Source organism: Malus domestica, chromosome 10 (genome assembly GCF_042453785.1).
Source record: "Malus domestica chromosome 10, GDT2T_hap1".
NCBI classification, from domain to species: Eukaryota; Viridiplantae; Streptophyta; class Magnoliopsida; order Rosales; family Rosaceae; genus Malus; species Malus domestica.
The window spans coordinates 3,695,195-3,713,759 of record NC_091670.1 but is presented as its reverse complement, the minus strand read 5'-3'; the positions used below and the strand labels follow the sequence as shown (position 1 = coordinate 3,713,759).

Sequence of the window (18,565 nt, the reverse complement as noted above, 5' to 3'; positions counted from 1 at the left end):
GAGGTTTGGGCTCTGTTCTTAGCTTCCGGGTTCCTGTATGGAATCACTGCAGGGCTCTTGCCTTAGTGTTTGTTTCGTCGATTTCTGTGATTTGTGTTCTCTGCAGCTCTCCAAATTGATCGGTAAACACTCTCACGCAATAGTCAATGATCCAAACATGTCTTTTTTGTGCCCTTACACACGTGGCACTCAGTGGTCGAAACGATTGGAATGCCCAAAGTGCGTAGGTAGAGCCGGACTAGGCTCACATGACTAGACTTAGGTCGAAATGAATGGAATACTGTAAAAATGTTAATAACTTGTTCATTCCAACCCCGATTTAGGCATCGTTTGAGTCTATGCGTTCATGGACTCGAGCTCTATCTAATTGGTAAAGACTCATTTGAAAACCGAAAGTGATATTTAAAATAACGAAATCACCCCTCAACTTCGTTTTCTCAATGCCATAAAATTATAACTCAATAAATTACAAATAAATTTTGAAATCCAAAATGCGATAAATGAACTGTAAATCTGGGAAAAAGATTTCATATGTTTTCTTATTCTCTAGTGGTGTACGAGAAGAAATACCTTAGTCATGATGGTCACATGACTAAACTAAAAAGAAAAGTCTTCAGTATAACTGGTGTGGTTAGTGGAATTTAGAGAAATGCTAAGGATAATGTCTCAAAGTCAAATTCTCTATAGATTCTCTCTCCCCTCATCCTTTTAGCACTATGTTTTATAATGTTGGCACGAGAACTGTGCCAAGAACATGAGATGACAAAGAATCCATAAAAAATCTCATTTTCGAAAGAGTCTCATTAGCATTTCTCTAGAATTTATCATCCCCTCTATCAATACCATAAAGAAAAAAAATACTCGAGAAATTTTGTTCAATTAGCACCAAGTAAACTATTCTATATTTTTATTAACAATGAAATACATGGTGCGCTAAACAAAACCAAATAACACCAACATGATTAATAATTAAATGCTTAACATGCATTAATTCAATCTGGGAGATGAACAGTTTTTTGGATCGTAACCATACAAAATAGCTGAATTAAACATGATGCAGAATTAAGAAATTGTTAATTGATCATTATTTTGGTTTAAATTTTGAAGAAATGTTTCTTTTCTAGTCTCTTCCTCTTTTCTCGTTTGACTTAATTTTGTTCTTCTTTGCCTCGTGCTTTTTGAGAGGTTTTTCAGTGTAACCGGTGCACGAGATGATACACCAAGTGTTGTGGATGCAAATTTTCTCCTCTTCGATCTTGGACGATTTTGCACCTACAAAACAACTAGCACCTTAGGTTAAGGCCAAGAGCCTCACGCGCTCACGATGAATGGGGGGGGCTTTGGCCGAAGAACCTCCGATGCCAAAGTTAGAATTTTAGAGAGAAATAGTGTTTAGAATATTTGGGATTTTTTGTAAGAGAATTGGAGCTAGTGTTTTGTGAAAATGGGACCCAATTTATAGGAGAGGAAAGGGTGATTTATTTTGGGGGGTTATGGAGATAATGGGCTAGTTATTTTGGGGAGTTATGGAAATAATTGGCTAGTTAATTAGCAAATAGTAATAACCTAATTAACTAGCTATTTGAATGTCATAAAAAGGGGGAGAAAATGGCAGCAACAAACAGAAAGTAAAGGGCATGGCTGGCCCTAGTGGGTTTTTGGTTATAATTTGGAGGTTTAGTTGATAATTAAGGGATTGATTAGGTAATTAATCCCTTAATTAGTCAATTTTAGGAAATATGAAAGGAATAAGTATATTATTTAGCTAATTGATTAGCTAAATAATGAAATGGGAAATATATGAATAAATTAGGTTTTAAGTTGATACCTATTTTGGGCACTTTTGACTTGGTTGAAGGATAATTGTCTGCTGATTGCACGTAGGAATCCCAATATACCTCAAGGGTAGTTTTGTCTTTTTTTGTCAAAAATCCACGTGTCGCCTTGTGATTATTTTTGGCTCCACAAATGCCCCCACACCTGTTGGGCTACTTGTAGGAAAGGGCAACAGGTGTAGAGATTTTCTTGCTTTAGGAAACTTAAGACTGCTTCCTATTTTGATGTTGATTCTCTCTTTAAATGGAAATTAGATCCTTCTAGGAAAGGGAAATAAATTTCTCTCAAAGCCTATTTAATTCCACCTTAAGTGGGTTATTAAATCAACTTTGGAGAGCGATTTACAAGAGAGAGAAAGTTAGAGGATATTTGTTCCCCCTCCTCTAGCAATCTTCTACATCTTGCCCGTGCAAAGGACCGTCTTTCGTTGATTTCTTCGTCTTCTTCGTGCCGCTCCGATGTAAGAAAAATTTAATTTTTCTTGCCTTCTTCTTGGATAGTGCTATTGCAGGGCAGCCGTCGGGGTGGTGCGACACGTCGGCTGGCAGGGGCCAGGAGTTGGCTTGGCATGGGCCGAGGAGATGTCGTGGCAGAGACCACTGCTTGGGTAGATTGGCTTGGCTTGAGCCAAGGGCAGCTTGTGCAGCTGGGGTCGAGGATTGTGGCACTGGGGCGCAGTGCTAGGCGAGCCGCATGGCTCATGTCCTTTGGGCTCTTGGACCTGACTCGGGCCAGGCTGGCGATTGAGAGAAATAAGGAGATTGCGGGTCTCATGGGCTGCTGGAATGTTGGGCATGCAGGCCTCATGCCTGCTGGAATGCTGGGTTGAGCTCCCCTGCTAAGTACCATGAATGTCGTTGGCTGCTTAGTCATTTTTGCTGAAAGAAATGTGAGCTGCTCCAAAAAGATGAGGTAAAGAGGATCAAGGCGGATGCATTGGCTCGTCTGATCGCTGTCGTGGAGCTTACTATGAATGAAGATGGAAAGAAGAGATCTTCCCCGCCTGCTCATGAGATGCCAGTTAAGAAAAAACTAAAGACTTCTTCTGCTGCTCATGAGGATCCGCTTGCTACCGAGAGGTATGTGATTGACATGACTTCTTCCAATGGGAAGAAAAGTAAGGCTGCTAGATCTGAGCATGTGGCGTCTTCCATGTTGAGAATGGCTAGTACAATTGTGGATAAGATTGCTCAGCGTAAAGGTTTTATCATGCCCCCAGTGCCGAAGTCTGTACCAGGACGTTCTTTAGGAGCCAAGTCCGGTTCACTTTTGTAGAGACTTGCTATTATGAAGAGTGGTAAGGTGGACTCTGCTGCTAAAGTGGCGTCAAAGCCTGCTCCATTTGCTGTTGAGATTGATTCGCCTCAGATTCAAAATCTTAAGCTTGCAATTTCTGAGCTTTGTTTTGCTGCTTATGCTAAGAAGGGAGTGGATGAGCTTCTCTATTTCTCCAGAAGACTTGCTTGCTTTTATTTTTAAGGCTTTCATTGGTGAAGTAGTTGGAGAAGTTAGTGCCCAGACTGGGGCAGCCGAGGGTGAAGCGCCGGATGATGCCGCTGCTAAGAACGTTACGACTGTTGAAGGTGTGGCGACCGAGTAGTCGTGGGATGTCCAAGCTGCTGTAGTGTAGTATTTTAGGTAGCCTTTAGGATTTTCTTTGTTTTTCCTTGTAGCTCTTGTTTTGCTTGAACTCCTTCGGCCTTTGCTAGTTGTTTATAAACATGTTTTCCTTCGTTTTTCTTCATCTTCACTTCTTTTGTTCATGCCCTAACCTTTAGACTTGATAGACCAGTGGCAGGCATGCTACTTTTTTATAAGCAGACAAGCTCGCGTAGCCTATGCAGCCGTAGGTGTTGGTGTAGAACTTTGCAAAGTTGTTAGCCATAGGGTTGGTAGCCGGATGCCTTACTTACAGAAGCAGACAAATCCGCGTAACCACTAGGTTGTTAACCTTGACTTCCTTCAGTTTCGTAGGTTGCGTAGCAAGTATCACAGCACTTTAGGACTTGGTGTAGGTTGTTCCGCGCTTGGCAAAGGTGAAGCTTATCGACTACGTAGCATGTCGGCAGTGGATAAAACTTCGTATATACGCGCTAGCTTGTTTAACCTTTCACAAGAATGTGCGGTTGCATAAGTCTAGCGCGGCTTTACTGCTTGAAGGGCAAGCCGTAGGCAGTCTTCCGGAATCCAAAGGCTACCTTAGTGCACTCGGTAGCAGCTTTAGGGTTCCAGGGCAGCCGTTTGTAGGGCGTACTGCATAATGTGCCCCCTCCGTATCTAGGGCCCGGTTTCCCACGGATTAGGCCAAGAGACCCAAAATCCTTCAGTTAGCTAAGCCTTGAAAAAGACCATTGTGGCTACTTCTAGGAATCCCAGCGCAAGCCATCGTGCTTCTAGTTATACTAGGGCAGCCAGGCTCATCCACGTCTGGATATTCGGAGTATAAAGTTTATCCTCCCATCTTGGAGAGCTAACCCATATGGGTGTCGGGGAATTGGTTTACCCTCTCGCACTGGAGAGCATGGTTGGTCCCTCGGGGGGCGCAATTCCTGCGATGAGTCTCTAAGAAGGGCGCTGTCTTCTTTTGAAGTGCAGGAGTGATTAGTTGTTGTAAGCATACAGCCAAGCCAAGTTGTGATTACTTCTAAATTCCTCATTGAAAAACGAGTGAAACGAACGAGAACTTTAGCTGTAAGGTAGGAACTGCATAACAACTGGATAATTTTCAGCTTGTGAGGTGGTGCCCGTCGAGCTTCTTGAGTCTTCGGGTTTTGATGTAGCGGGAGGTCACACATGGTACTTCCTCAGATTGTAGGCCATCCACTGCTTTTCGATCTTTTTGCCGTTTCATGGTGGCGAGGATGTAATTACTCTTGCCGCCTACTCTGCTGATCTTGTACAGACCTTCCCAGATGAGAATCGTCTTTTTGGATCCTTCTCTGCAGGCAATGATGAGGGCTTTTCTGCGCCGTCGACATGCAAATGCCAGAAGTCTCCATCGGGTGGAGTAGGCGCTGCTAGAGTGTGCTCGGCTACTTCTGAGGCATCGTTGGGCCGCTCTGTTGCGTCACCTAGGCTCGGCGTGAAGGCGCAGTAGGGAGCTGTGGAGATGGGGCCATGTCATACGCAGCAGGAGATGCTCAACTGCTGGTATTGGGCCACTCTAGAGTTGAATCATTGAGTAAGGGTCGGCTAGGGCCGTGTGGTGCGCAGCAAGAAGTGGTACTCAACTGCCGGTACATGTTGCTCTTATGTAGAATCTTTTAGGGTGACGAGGACAAAACTTGCTTCTGAGTGTGTCCTTCCAGTGTTGCGTTCGTCAGAAAACTTCACATCCGCCGGGGTCTATGCCTTTATCGTCGCGCGTCTGGATTGGGCAGAATAGTATGTCATGAGGATGATTGCATGCGTTTGAAAGTAAAACTTGTGCTTCTGGGTTGCAACAACTATCGCCAAAGTTAGCTTTTGAATTTTTAATAGCATCGAGGAAAGCTTTTGAACTGTAGAATACAGGTAGTCGGGCCTCTAGCTCTTCTCACATGATGGTATAGCTTATTGCTACTTTAGAAACCGTCAAACATGCGAATAGGTCCTCCGCTGCTTCTAGGGAGGTGATGTCGGGTACTTCTTCAAGTCTTTAAATGTGCATTGGCGAGCCTCATCCCAAAGTGCATGCTTCTCTGCCAAAGCAAAAGAGTCTGCCAGAGTTAGATCTTATTTCATGATCAATTTTCCGAATAGCGGGTGGTCTGCCGGAAGTCCTTTTTGGAAGGCTGCTCTAGCTATCGAGTCGTTGCATCTGACTATTTTTGCCTTCTCTACTTTGAACCTCCTCACATAGTCGCGAAGCGACTCCTTTGGGTTCTTCTTGACGTCGAACAAATGGTCAGACTTCTTTTTGATCGAGCGATATGATGAATATTCTTTGGTGAAAACCAAAGAAAGTTCGTAGAAATTCCGGATGGATTGTGGCGGCAGGGTGTAGAACCAATTTTGCGCCTCGCCTTGTAGAGTAGTGGCGAATATCTTGCACATGAGATCATCATTATTTCGATAAAGGATCATTGCGCTTCAGTAGCGCTTTAAGTGTCTCTCCGGGTCTTCATCCCCTTTGAAAAATGTGAAATGTAGCATGCTGAACTCGCGTAGAGGCTCTGCCTGCTCGATCTCGTCCGTGAAGGGTGACCTGCTTATGTTGGTCATGTTCCGTCGTAGTGCCTCGTCGGTGACCTCGTTGCGTTGGAAATCATGCAATCGCTTGGTCAAGAGTCTTTCTACTTCTTCCTGAATTTGCCTTTGTTGGGGTAGCGGATCTCTCGGTTGCCCCCAGCCATGACTTGCTGGTCTAGGCTGCTCTTCCATGAGTTTGGCTCGTCTATGCCGCAGATGCAGTGCATGTGGTGCGTTCCTAGCAGGCGAACGAGTTCTTCGCAGGCTGCTGGTTGAACTTGAGCTGGATTGAGTGACTGCTTCTCTCCGTCCGTCGTGCTGCCTACTCTGATGTGAGGTGGAGGATGCTCCTTGTAGGCTTAGCCACGAATGGACACTTTGCCCGGAAGGTTGCTCATGTTGACTATCGGAGTATGACCCCAACCGTGAATGCATGCTCATCCGTGGGCCTAGTCGAGAGTGCATGCTCCTCTGCGCGCTAAGACGGGAATATACACTGCCCAAACGTTCGGCTCGTGACTGGTCGAGTGGCTGCTTACCGGGATGCTGCTGAAAAGGTCTGTCTTCCCTTGTTCTACTTCGGGATACCTCGTCCGAGGCACGTTGGATCCCGATGCGTTGCAAAAGTTGATTCACCAAGGTTGTCTGTTGTGCAAGGGCGCTCGTCAACTCTATGACTTGTCGAGACAAGTGTTGTTCGCTATTTGGATTGGAAGAGCTTGGAAGGAATGCGCCTCCTTGGGCAGTGAAAGGGTGGTAGACTTCGGGCACGAGATTTGAGTTGGGAAATGTCAAACCTGCGAAAAAATATGGTGAGAATGCCCCCGGTTCGATGGTAGGTCCGGATGGTTGAGATAGTCTTAGGCCGACTTGGGCTGCTTGGAAAGCCACTGGAGCAGGATAGGCGGTGAGAGTGGGCTGCTCGATGGAAGCAGGCTGGACCACGGGAGTGGGCTGCTCGTCGGGAGCAGGCTGGGTCATGAAAGCAGGTTGCTTGGCAGGAGCAAGCTGGGCCACGGGAATGGGCTGCTCGACGAAAGCAGGTTGGGCCACGTAAGTGGGTTGCTTGACGGAAGCAGGCTGGACCACGGGAGTGGGCTGCTCGTTGGGAGCAGGTTGGGTCACGAGAGCAGGCTGCTTGGCAAGAGCAGGCTGGGCCACGGGAGTGGGCTGCTCGACGGAAGCAGGCTGGACCACGGGAGTGGGCTGCTCGTCGGGAGCAAGTTGGGTCATGAGAGCAGGCTGTTTGGCACGAGCAGGCTGGGCTGCGAGAGCAGGTTGCTTGGCGGGAGCAGGCTGGGCCATGGGAATGGGCTGTTCGACGGAAGCAGGCTGGACCCCGGGAGTGGGCTGCTTGTCGGAAGTAGGCTGGACCACGGGAGTGGGCTGCTCGTCGGGAGCAGGTTGGGTCACGAGAGCACGCTGGGCCACGAGAGTGGGCTGCTCGACGGAAGTAGGCTGCTCAATGCGCGGTGCATGTGAATGCGAGGCTTGAGCTTGGGTCCACGTAAACTTGGATGGCACGGCTTGGGTCGTGGTCTTGGTACCGTGAGCCTTGGATGGCACGGCTCGGGCCGTGGTGAAAGCTCCATGGACCTCGCCACGAATGGCTACCGAAGTAGCCACCGCGGTGGTTCCCATGGTGGCCGTGGTGAAGGCACCGCTGTGGTTCCCATGGTGGAAACTCGTGGTGGTGATGCCACTCCCCTTATTGTCGCATTTTGCCTCACGGATCTCCGCAATCCCATTTCTTGTATATTAGAATTTTCACTTATGGAATTTTCTAAATTTCTAGCCATTATATTTTGCTTATACGTTTTATCAAAGAACCTTTGCAAGTAAAAAATTCTAATAATAAGAACGTATGAAAAATATTCAAATGGACTAGAAAATAAAGAAAAAACCTTTTTGTGTGAGAGTCTTCTACGAGTATGGATTTCAACTCTCAATGAAAGCACCAATTTGTGGATGCAAATTTTCTCCTCTTCGATCTTGGACGATTTTGCACCTACAAAACAACTAGCACCTTAGGTTAAGGCCAAGAGCCTCACGCGCCCACGATAAATGGGGGGGCTTTGGCCGAAGAACCTCCGATGCCAAAGTTAGAATTTTAGAGAGAAATAGTGTTTAGAATATTTGGGATTTTTTGTAAGAGAATTGGAGCTAGTGTTTTGTGAAAATGGGACCCAATTTATAGGAGAGGAAAGGGTGATTTATTTTGGGGGGTTATGGAGATAATGGGCTAGTTATTTTGGGGAGTTATGGAAATAATTGGCTAGTTAATTAGCAAATAGTAATAACCTAATTAACTAGCTATTTGAATGTCATAAAAAGGGGGAGAAAATGGCAGCAACAAACAGAAAGTAAAGGGCATGGCCGGCCCTAGTGGGTTTTTGGTTATAATTTGGAGGTTTAGTTGATAATTAAGGGATTGATTAGGTAATTAATCCCTTAATTAGTCAATTTTAGGAAATATGAAAGGAATAAGTATATTATTTAGCTAATTGATTAGCTAAATAATGAAATGGGAAATAAATGAATAAATTAGGTTTTAAGTTGATACCTATTTTGGGCACTTTTGACTTGGTTGAAGGATAATTGTCTGCTGATTGCACGTAGGAATCCCGGTATACCTCAAGGGTAGTTTTGTCTTTTTTTGTCAAAAATCCACGTGTCGCCTTGTGATTATTTTTGGCTCCACAAGTGTCATTATACAAATGGTGGGATATGTGTGCTAAAAAGTTAATAACTTAAAAAATAAAATTTTCCACAACTTCTATTAAAACACGTGGTTTATCACTTATATTTCCGTCACAATTAAAAATTTCTCGTGCTTCTCATGCTTCAGCAAAAACAAGAAACAAGAAACGAGGGATGCGGGTCTGCTATCCCGAAAATGGTGTATCCTCTATGTCTCCTTGTTTATTTTTTTGACACGTGTCATGCCACTAACAGATGAAAAATTATTAAATAAAACTATTTTATATTCTTCTGATGAATTTCAGACAGCAGAAAACTATGGATTAATTCAATAAGACATTTTGGTGAGATTTGGCCTCACGACCTCAAGTATATAATGTAGTCACTCAGATTATTGATCTATTAAAATAATTTGTTAGCTATAGAAAATTTAATCTCTCCAATTTTTTTTTTAATTTTTTATTTATAACAAATATGGTGATGCTCAAAAGTCAAATCGTAACATTTCTACTATTAAATTATTTAAGGGGAGAGAAATGTTAGAACTTGAATGCAGTGGGTTGAAGAGTCTTAACCACCAAAATAATTAATTTAATATAAGGGTAATTCTTAATCCGTTTCTCTTTAGCGTGCGTACTAATTGTAAAAATATATCCAACTCATACAATTTTAAAAGCACGTAGTTAATTAAAATTATGAAAATAATTAGGGGTTGACATATTGATATTGTTACGTACCAAGGACTAAGGCATAAGCACCAGTACGTAGCAGCAGCAAACCAATTAAGTTCCTCAATAGTCACTCGACTCATTGGTTTCACTCCTCTTGCTGTACCGTCCTCTGACACGCCCTCCGTGCCCTTCTTCCGAGTCATCATCATCAGATTTTTTTGTACTCGCGACGCCCTCCGTGTCCTTCCTCCGAGTCATCATCATCAGATTTTTGGTACCCGCGACGCCCTCCGTGTCCTTCCTCCGAGTAATCATCAGTGCTTACCACACCATAGCCACCTCCGCCGCTAGTACGACGTCTTTCACCAGAGTAATCAGTGTTATCGCTGTAGCCACTGCCGCCAGTACGACATCCTTCACCAGAGAAAGCAGTGGTCTCGGTAGCACGGCCTCCGTGTCCTTCTTCCGAGTAACTATCAGTGTTGCTGGCCCCGCCGTAGCCACCTCCACCAGTACGACGTCCTTCGCTAGAGTAAGCAGTGGTCTCGCTGTACACGGCACGGCTTCCGTGTCCTTCTTCCGAGTAATCATCAGTTTTGCCTTCTTCATAGCTGCCTCCGCCAGTAAGGCGTTCTTCACCAGAGTAATCAGTGCTGTCGCGGTAGCAGCTGCCGCTGCGGGCCCCGGTACGTCCTTGGGAAGAGTAACCAGTAGTGGAGTCGCCGTAGCCACCACCAGACCGGGCTCCGTAACCAGACTGAGACTGAGAGTAGGATGAGATTTTTTCTTCTTCCTCTTCGTCCCTTTGGCTGGACAAGAGGCCAAGGCTGTGCTGCTCCTGATCAACCATAGTGGGTTAGGGGTATTTTGGGAATTGTAGGAAAATGCGAGAATGAAGGAACGTTATGAGGAGGAAAGGTGGCGACTGAGTTTTGTGATGTTGTCTGAGTGCATGGTGCCGTTGGAGGGTTCTTATATAAGTGTTGGGCGTCCTAAAAATAACTCTCTGCAGGAGGCTTTGCCTATTCTCCATCACAAGCTCATACGTAAAATATCCACCGAAGGTGGGACACTAGTGCTTTTGCCACTTGCATGGCTACCTATCCAAGCCTTGGTCGACGGTCACCATTCCTCTCTCTCTTCTCTCTCTCTCTCTCTCTTTCTCTCTCTCTCTCCAACGTGAATAGATAGGGTCATAGGGTTGATATCCTTCTAAAGGGCACTATGAAAAACGACGTTTCTTTGTTTTTCTTTTTGAAAGTGTATGGGAAACATAACTTTGGACTACATATTTTTTTGTTTGAGACAGATCTAGATATATGTTTTATTTTGGCTATATCAATGTGGTAATCAAATTTTATCAACTCTAGAGGGGACGCTATATGTATTAAAGCATACTTTTAGTTAATAGAATTGTCGAGTTTCACCAACACTTAATCTTCGCGTGGGTTCAACATCAAATGCAAGAGGGAATATCTCCACATAAATCACACCAAACAGAGGAGATACCTCTCTCAGGCCAGCTTGCTCTCCATACATCATGTGATGGATTCATGTAAACTAAGGCACCACCTCCGTTAGCAGAGTTAATGGGATCAACATTCCAAGTGAGGGTCAACGAAGATTCGACAAGCCAAGAAGTGACCGCAGATGAGATCAGCCCAAAAGGGTCTCCCAAGGCAAGATCTAGATGGATCTTCAAGCGATAATGACCTCATATAATCATGGCCATAGTCCATGAACATGTATGTTAACAGTGATCTTTAAACATGACTCTTGATTGGTGCCCTCATCACGCCTCTCATAGTCAACCGTTGTTGGCTAAAAGGGCGAGATAACCTGGGGTTCAAATCAACCACTTAGGTAGTGCACACGTGCCCTAATGAATCATCCTAAGCTCAAGCCAAACTCTACATCAAGACATGTCCGCTTTCCTGTGAAGGTAATGTTGAAATTTAGGATTATTTTATTGTTTGAATTTGGGCTTAGCCCATTAGTATTAGGGTTTCATTTTCTTGCTTATTAGGGTTATGTTAGTTCTCTATATTTGTAGCTCATAGAATAATAAGTTAGTCACAATATAGCCTTTAGGGTTTTGTAGACGTTTCAGCATTCTCGTTTGTTTAATAATATTCTTATTTTGTTAGTCTTGTTCGTTGCGCAATCTAATATTCAACTTGGTATCAGAGCAAGTTCGATCTTTAGGGTTCAATCCGTTCTCGTTGGTATCAATTTGTTTGCCTTTGTCGTCGTTCGTTTTAGATTTGTTAGTTGGTATTGATTGTTTGCAAGGAAAAGAAAGATGAAAAAAAAATTGAATTAGATGATCGTGAGGAAAGCCTGAAGTTCGTATACTGCAGTGCACTGAATCAAGAACCTCGGTCAAACCAGCCTTCAACCTGCTGCCTGTCTGCTAACGAGGCCTTGATCCGAGAACCACAACTTGGATCAAGTTCATCTTCGCTACACCTACCCCATCTGAATTCGCCGCCAAACCTGCATCTGCTGTGCTGCATCATGCGACTCGAACCCACCATCACCTGCATGATTCACTGCTGCTGCAACAACTTGCATCTTCGCATCATACCATGCCTCATAATCAACCCGCACTCGACCCGCACCAGCACTGAAGGAACCTGCAACCCAGATCCCAGCCCGCGCTACTGCTGCCTGTAACCCCAATCTGACCTGCCGATCTGACTGATCCACCACACCACTACTACACCTCTGTCCATCACCGCTGCTATACCCGCTGCCTTAGAACCACTATCTTGTTGTTGTTTGTTCGCACAGTTGCTACACCAATGCGCCACAAACTTCCAGTTTGATTTAAGAAAGGTAAAAGGGAAGGAGAAAAGAAATCCAAAGAAAATAAAAGGAAAAAAAAGGACAAAAGAAAAAAAGAAAAAAGGAGAAAAAAAATGGAGCTTGTCTTGTCGTGTCTGCCTAACGGAGCTTGTCTTGTCCTGTCCGCCTAACGGAGCTTGTCTTGTCCTGTCCGCCTAACAGAGCTTGTCTTGTCCTGTCCGCCTAACGGAGCTTGTATCCACATCTGCTTGTTGGCAAACTCATGACGTGTACCGCTATGAGTTTGATGCGGGGTGTTGGAATTTATGATTATTTTATTGTTTGAATTTGGGTTTAGCCCATTAGTATTAGGGTTTCGTTTTCTTGCTTATTAGGGTTAGGTTAGTTCTCTATATATATGATGCTTTGTAACTTGTAGAATAATAAGTCAGTCACAATGTAGCCTTTAGGGTTTTGTAGTGGTTTCAGCATTCTCGTTTGTTTAATACTATTCTTATTTTATTAGTCTTGTTCGTTGCGCACTCTGGTATTCAACTGGTAATTGTTTCTTTAGGCAGAAATTCATAGCTTATGGTTCATTTTCCTACAATTAAATTTAACTTAGGCATTAAAGGATCTTTGGCTCACAACCCATCAATCTGACAAGGTCTCACTTGTCTTACTATCTTGGTTGTAGGGGTACATAAGAGTATTTCTACACTTGTGTAAAATTTGTTCCACACAAATTAGTGTTTTTATTAAGAACCTGTTCATATTCATAGTAGTCTCTCAATTCTGAGTCTTGGAACTTTTCGGAAGAACCATTTATTTCTAACTCGTAGAAACGTCCTTATATATGGAATGCACTTGCCGTAATAACAACCTAGGGCAAAGCTCCAACCTTTTGCTCAACAGTAAGAAGAAAACCGAGCCCCTCTTCCAAACTCAAATCCTATTGTGGAAGAGTAGGCTGTCAATCAGGATTTACCTCCTAGGCTCCTACTATGGAGGATTGGATGGATCTTAAGGAAATTAAAGTTCCTCGATCGAGTTATTCAGGAACTTAATGTCCCTCAGAAAGAATGATTTAGAAAGATAACTTCTTAACGTTAACTCTTGCATGCAGAGATAAGAGGAGGTCATACAAACTATGATTAACCAGATCCATGTCATGGATGTCTAGTAGGATCGAAACAACGATCTTGCAACACCGTGAATCATCGCACCGCACCTTTGTCAAGGGTAGAGGAGAATCGAGAACCATGCAGGAGGCCAAGAAAAAAGTTAAACTTGAGACTTTCTAATAAAAGTAGAGAAAAATATTAGGGATACTTTGGATGCGGTCCCTAGTCCCTAACATTCTTTGACTAAAACCTTAATGGTATTCAAAGTTTGATCAAAGTCCTTTGACTTTGTAATTCAAACATTTTGATTGAATAAATGGATAAAAACTATGTAACAAAATGTATCCATAGTGTTAAAAGAATTGGTACATTTTACAAAAATAATTGGTACATTTCACATATAACAAAGTGGTACATTAATAAAGAATAATAGGTACTGACACTCTCCGACCAAGATCAAGGCATGCTGGCCGTCACGTGAGAGTGATGTAGCCATGTGCACAGTGCGGAAGCCATAATGATAGGAATTATACGAATAATTAAAAACCAAATTACTAGAGTGCACTACTAAACAGGAAGTGATAGGAGTTAGTTACAAAAGTAAATACTCCTAATGAGAGCATAATAAGTCTAGGTGCAGTCCAGTAGGACAAGTACTAGTTACACAGTACCAAGAAAGTCCTACTATTATTTAGATAGGTCAGAACTGCCGACGTCCTCAAGCCACCAACAGCTAGTTTACTTAGAACCTGGAGGGGCGCAAAACAGAAAACGTGAGTGGGCAAAAACAAATGTTTTACAAAACCATTTCATTTATCAACATATCTAACCCCTCGCTGTAAAACATATATAATTTTTCTCAGTATCAAGATATAAGCAACAACAACAACAACAACAACAAAGCCTTTTCCCACTAAGTGGGGTCGGCTATATGAATCCTAGAACGCCATTGCGCTCGGTTTTGTGTCATGTCCTCCGTTAGATCCAAGTACTCAAGTCTTTTCTTAGGGTCTCTTCCAAAGTTTTCCTAGGTCTTCCTCTACCCCTTCGGCCCTGAACCTCTGTCCCGTAGTCACTTTCGAACCGGAGCGTCAGTAGGCCTTCTTTGCACATGTCCAAACCACCGGAACCGATTTTCTCTCATATTTCCTTCAATTTTGGCTACTCCTACTTTACCTCAGATAACCTCATTCCCAATCTTATCCTTTCTCGTGTGCCCATACATCCCACGAAGCATCCTCATCTCCGCTACACCCATTTTGTGTACGTTGATGCTTCACTGCCCAACATTCTGTGCCATACAACATCGCTGGCCTTATTGCCGTCCTATAAAATTTTCCCTTGAACTTCAGTGGCCTACGACGGTCACACAACACGCCGGATGCACTCTTACACTTCATCCATCCAGCTTGTATTCTATGGTTGAGATTTCCATTTAATTCTCCGTTCTCTTGCAAGATAGATCCTAGGTAGCGAAAACGGTCACTTTTTGTGATCTTCGCTAGATTGCTCCGGTCATTAGTGTGGATAAGTATATAAATGGATAGAGATAGGAAAGCAAACACAAGATGTACGTGGTTCACCCAGATTGGCTATGTCCACGGAATAGAGGAGTTCTCATTAATTGTGAAGGGTTTACACAAGTACATAGGTTCAAGCTCTCCTTTAGTGAGTACAAGTGAATGATTTAGTACAAATGACATTAGGAAATATTGTGGGAGAATGATCTCGTAGCCACGAAACTTCTAAGTACCGGAGTGTGGTATCGTCTTGACTTGCCTTATCTGTCTTATAGGTAGATGTGGCATCTTCTCTGGAAGTACTCTTCCTCCATCCAGGGGTGGTATCTGTAACTGGTGGAGATGCACAAGGTAATGTATCAATTTCACTTGAAGCTTACTTGTAGTTTCATGCTTGGTCAAGCGCGATACAAACCATGTAGTAGGAGTCCCCCAAGTCGCCGAGCTAGGGGATCTGCTGAAAGAGGTGACAGACAAGGTAAGCAATCAGAGCTCCGGCTGATTGTTCACATTCTCCCTATCTTGCAGGCAGCATGAAGGATAAAGAGAAGAAAAATGAGGAGAGATGATATGGGATACTTTTGCTTTTGAAGAAGTAACTTTCCACAGGCTTATTCTTGAACTGGGCTGGAGGGTTTTCTGGTTTCCTCCAGAGTATAAGGCCGACTGAAGAATTTGAGGGTCAAAACAAGTCCATCAAATCTAGAGTACGTTCGACCCTGCTGATATGAGATACTTTTGCTTTTGACAGAGTAGTGGATGTATCGGCACGTGTGCTGTTACGCTTGTCTCCACATGCTTCCTTGTATCCTTCTCACTTGCCCTATTTGTTCCTCAGGCAGATGGGGTATCTTCCCTGGAAGCATAAGATGTTGAAGATGAGTACTCGAGAGCAATGCCAGGTAAGTAATCAGGTAAGGGGTTCCAGGCAGTCAGTTCCTGGCTGGAAGCTTGATTCCAAGTGCTGACTGATTGCTCTCTTTCTCATTGTCTTGCAGGTAAGAACAAGGCCAAAGGAAAAGACAGGGAAAAAGCATGATATGGGATACTCTTGCTTTTAACCCTGATGATATGAGATATTCTTGCTCTAGTATAGCTTGTTTACAGAGGTATTATCGGGGGGAAAGAAAGCTGAATATTTCGAAAGGCTTCGTTGGGAGTGCCCTCTCAGATAAGAGAAATGGTTGAGCATTTTTGCAGGTCTGCCTGTCCGTTAGGGATGGAGGTCGACATATATAGGAGTCTCCCTAACATCAAGTAATAATGCTATTCCTTTACCCTGCTTGGTTATAGCACGGTAGTGGGAGCTGCCAGCTTCACATGTTTTAACCCTGTCAGAGCACTTTGAAAAAGGGGTATGTGGTATCTGGAAAGCTGATGTTGCGTGTGAAGATTACAGACAAGCTTTATCCAAGGAGATCCAGCTCTTGAAGTTGGGAAAGTGGTGCCTTTTCGATTTTCGAACAAGCAATCCTGTCGGGGATCTGGCTCTCGAGATTCGGAGAACGATGCCTCTTCAATTTTTGAGAAAGCAATCCTGCTGGGGGTCTGGCTCTCGAGATTCGGAGAGCGGTGTCTCTTCGATTTTTGAGAAAGTAATCATGTTGGGAGTCTGGCTCTCGAGATTCGGAGGGCGGTGCCTCTTCGATTTTGGAGCAAGCAATCTTGTTGGGAGTGTTTTCTCGAATGTGAGTAAAGGTTGGACGTGTTTGCTAGTCTACCTTGCCACGAAGCACAGAGGTTGACACACAGGGACTTTCCAATTATCCAGCAGTGGTACTGTTCCTTTACCCTCTCTTCGATTTTTGAGAAAGTAATCATGTTGGGAGTCTGGCTCTCGAGATTCGGAGGGCGGTGCCTCTTCGATTTTGGAGCAAGCAATCTTGTTGGGAGTGTTTTCTCGAATGTGAGTAAAGGTTGGGCATGTTTGCTAGTCTACCTTGCCACGAAGCACAAAGGTTGACACACAGGGACTTTCCAATTATCCAGCAGTGGTACTGTTCCTTTACCCTCTCTTCGATTTTGAGAAAGTAATCATGTTGGGAGTCTGGCTCTCGAGATTCGGAGGGCGGTGCCTCTTCGATTTTGGAGCAAGCAATCTTGTTGGGAGTGTTTTCTCGAATGTGAGTACAGGTTGGGCATGTTTGCTAGTCTACCTTGCCACGAAGCACAGAGGTTGACACACCGGGACTTTCCAATTATCCAGCAGTGGTACTGTTCCTTTACCCTTGTGGGTAATAATATGGTAGCTAGACCTTCAAAATTTATGTGTTTAAACTTTGTTAGTGTTGTTTCTTTGCAATTCTTTTACCCTTCTTGGTCAGAGCGATGTAGTGAGAGCTGCAAGCTTCACGTGTCTCAACTTTGTCAGAGAACTTTGGCAAAGTTATCTGTGGTACCCTTGAGCTACTGTTGCGTGTGGGAAGTGGGTGATTGAACAATACGATTCATGTGCTTTCTACTTCGTCAGAAATCTTCGACAAAATGCCCATAATTTCCGCAAAGCTGAGTGTGCGTGTGACAGGTGCTGACAAGGCTGGAAAAGTAGGTGCCTCTTCGATTTCTGAGATCGGCCCTCGTGGTCTCTGAGCATCCCAGCTTTTGAGAAAGCAAGCCTCTTCGATTTTTGAGATCGGCCTTCGTGGTCTTTGAGAAGCCCAGCTTTTGAGAAAGCAAACGCCTTTTCGATTTCTGAGATCGACCCTCGTGGTCTCTGAGCAGCCCAGCTTTTGAGAAAGCAAACGCCTCTTCGATTTCTGAGCAGGCGCCTCTTCGATTTCTGAAGCTTCGTCGAGTGCAGATTTTTATAGGGGCTGACATTAAGTTCCAAAGCACACTTGAATATCCACCAGTAGAAGCTCCATTCTTGCACTTCTAAGATCTTGATTTGTCCGACCTCTTCTCTCTTCAACACCTTTGAAAATGTCTGGCCCCTCCGACCGTCGTTTTGACTTGAACCTTGTTGAAGAGGCAGCCCCGCCTTCTCCAGACAACATATGGCGCCCATCCTTCGTCTCCCCTACTGGTCCTCTTACCGTTGGGGATTCCGTGATGAAGAATGATATGGCCGCTGCGGTAGTGGCCAGGAACCTTCTCACTCCCAAAGATAACAGACTACTTTCCAAACGGTCTGATGAGTTGGCTGTTAAGGATTCTCTGGCTCTCAGTGTTCAGTGTGCAGGTTCTGTGTCTAATATGGCCCAACGCCTATTTGCTCGAACCCGCCAAGTTGAATCATTGGCGGCTGAAGTGATGAGTCTCAAACAGGAGATTAGAGGGCTCAAGCATGAAAATAAACAGTTGCACCGGCTCGCACATGACTATGCTACAAACATGAAGAGGAAGCTTGACCAGATGAAGGAATCTGATGGTCAGGTTTTACTTGATCATCAGAGATTTGTGGGTTTGTTCCAAAGGCATTTATTGCCTTCGTCTTCTGGGGCTGTACCGCGTAATGAAGCTCCAAATGATCAACCTCTGATGCCTCCTCCTTCAAGGGTTTTGTCCAGTACTGAGGCTCCGAATGATCCTCCTCCGGTGCCTTCTCTTTCTGGGGCTCTACCGCCTGCTGAGACTTCTCCTAAGCAACCTTTGTGAAGGCTCCCTCTTGTTTGTTTATTTGACTCAAGTATATGTACATATTTGTAACTTATCGGGGATATCAATAAATAAGCTTTCCTTCATTTCAACGTATTGTGTTAAATACACCAAAGCCTTCTTCGCTAAGTTCTTTGAATTTTCTTTTGTTGAAGCTTGT

At 44.2% G+C, this 18,565-nt stretch overlaps 2 protein-coding genes across 2 annotated transcripts; both read right to left on the bottom strand.

Annotated features, from left to right (window-relative positions):
- Window positions 1-361: 361 nt before the first annotated feature.
- LOC139188878 (cell wall protein DAN4-like) lies at window positions 362-8,394 on the bottom strand. The gene is made up of 2 exons (XM_070806913.1): window positions 1,829-8,394; window positions 362-1,272 (listed from the first exon to the last, which is right to left on the bottom strand). The coding sequence occupies exon 1, from the start codon at window positions 7,645-7,647 to the stop codon at window positions 5,908-5,910; it is 1,740 nt and encodes a 579-aa protein (XP_070663014.1). The 5' UTR covers window positions 7,648-8,394; the 3' UTR covers window positions 362-1,272; window positions 1,829-5,907.
- A 979-nt stretch (window positions 8,395-9,373) lies between these two features.
- On the bottom strand, window positions 9,374-10,329 carry LOC103444703 (uncharacterized). Its single transcript, XM_029109362.2, has one exon. It carries the CDS (start codon window positions 10,225-10,227, stop codon window positions 9,586-9,588), a length of 642 nt encoding a protein of 213 aa, XP_028965195.1. The 5' UTR covers window positions 10,228-10,329; the 3' UTR covers window positions 9,374-9,585.
- Window positions 10,330-18,565: the final 8,236 nt, after the last annotated feature.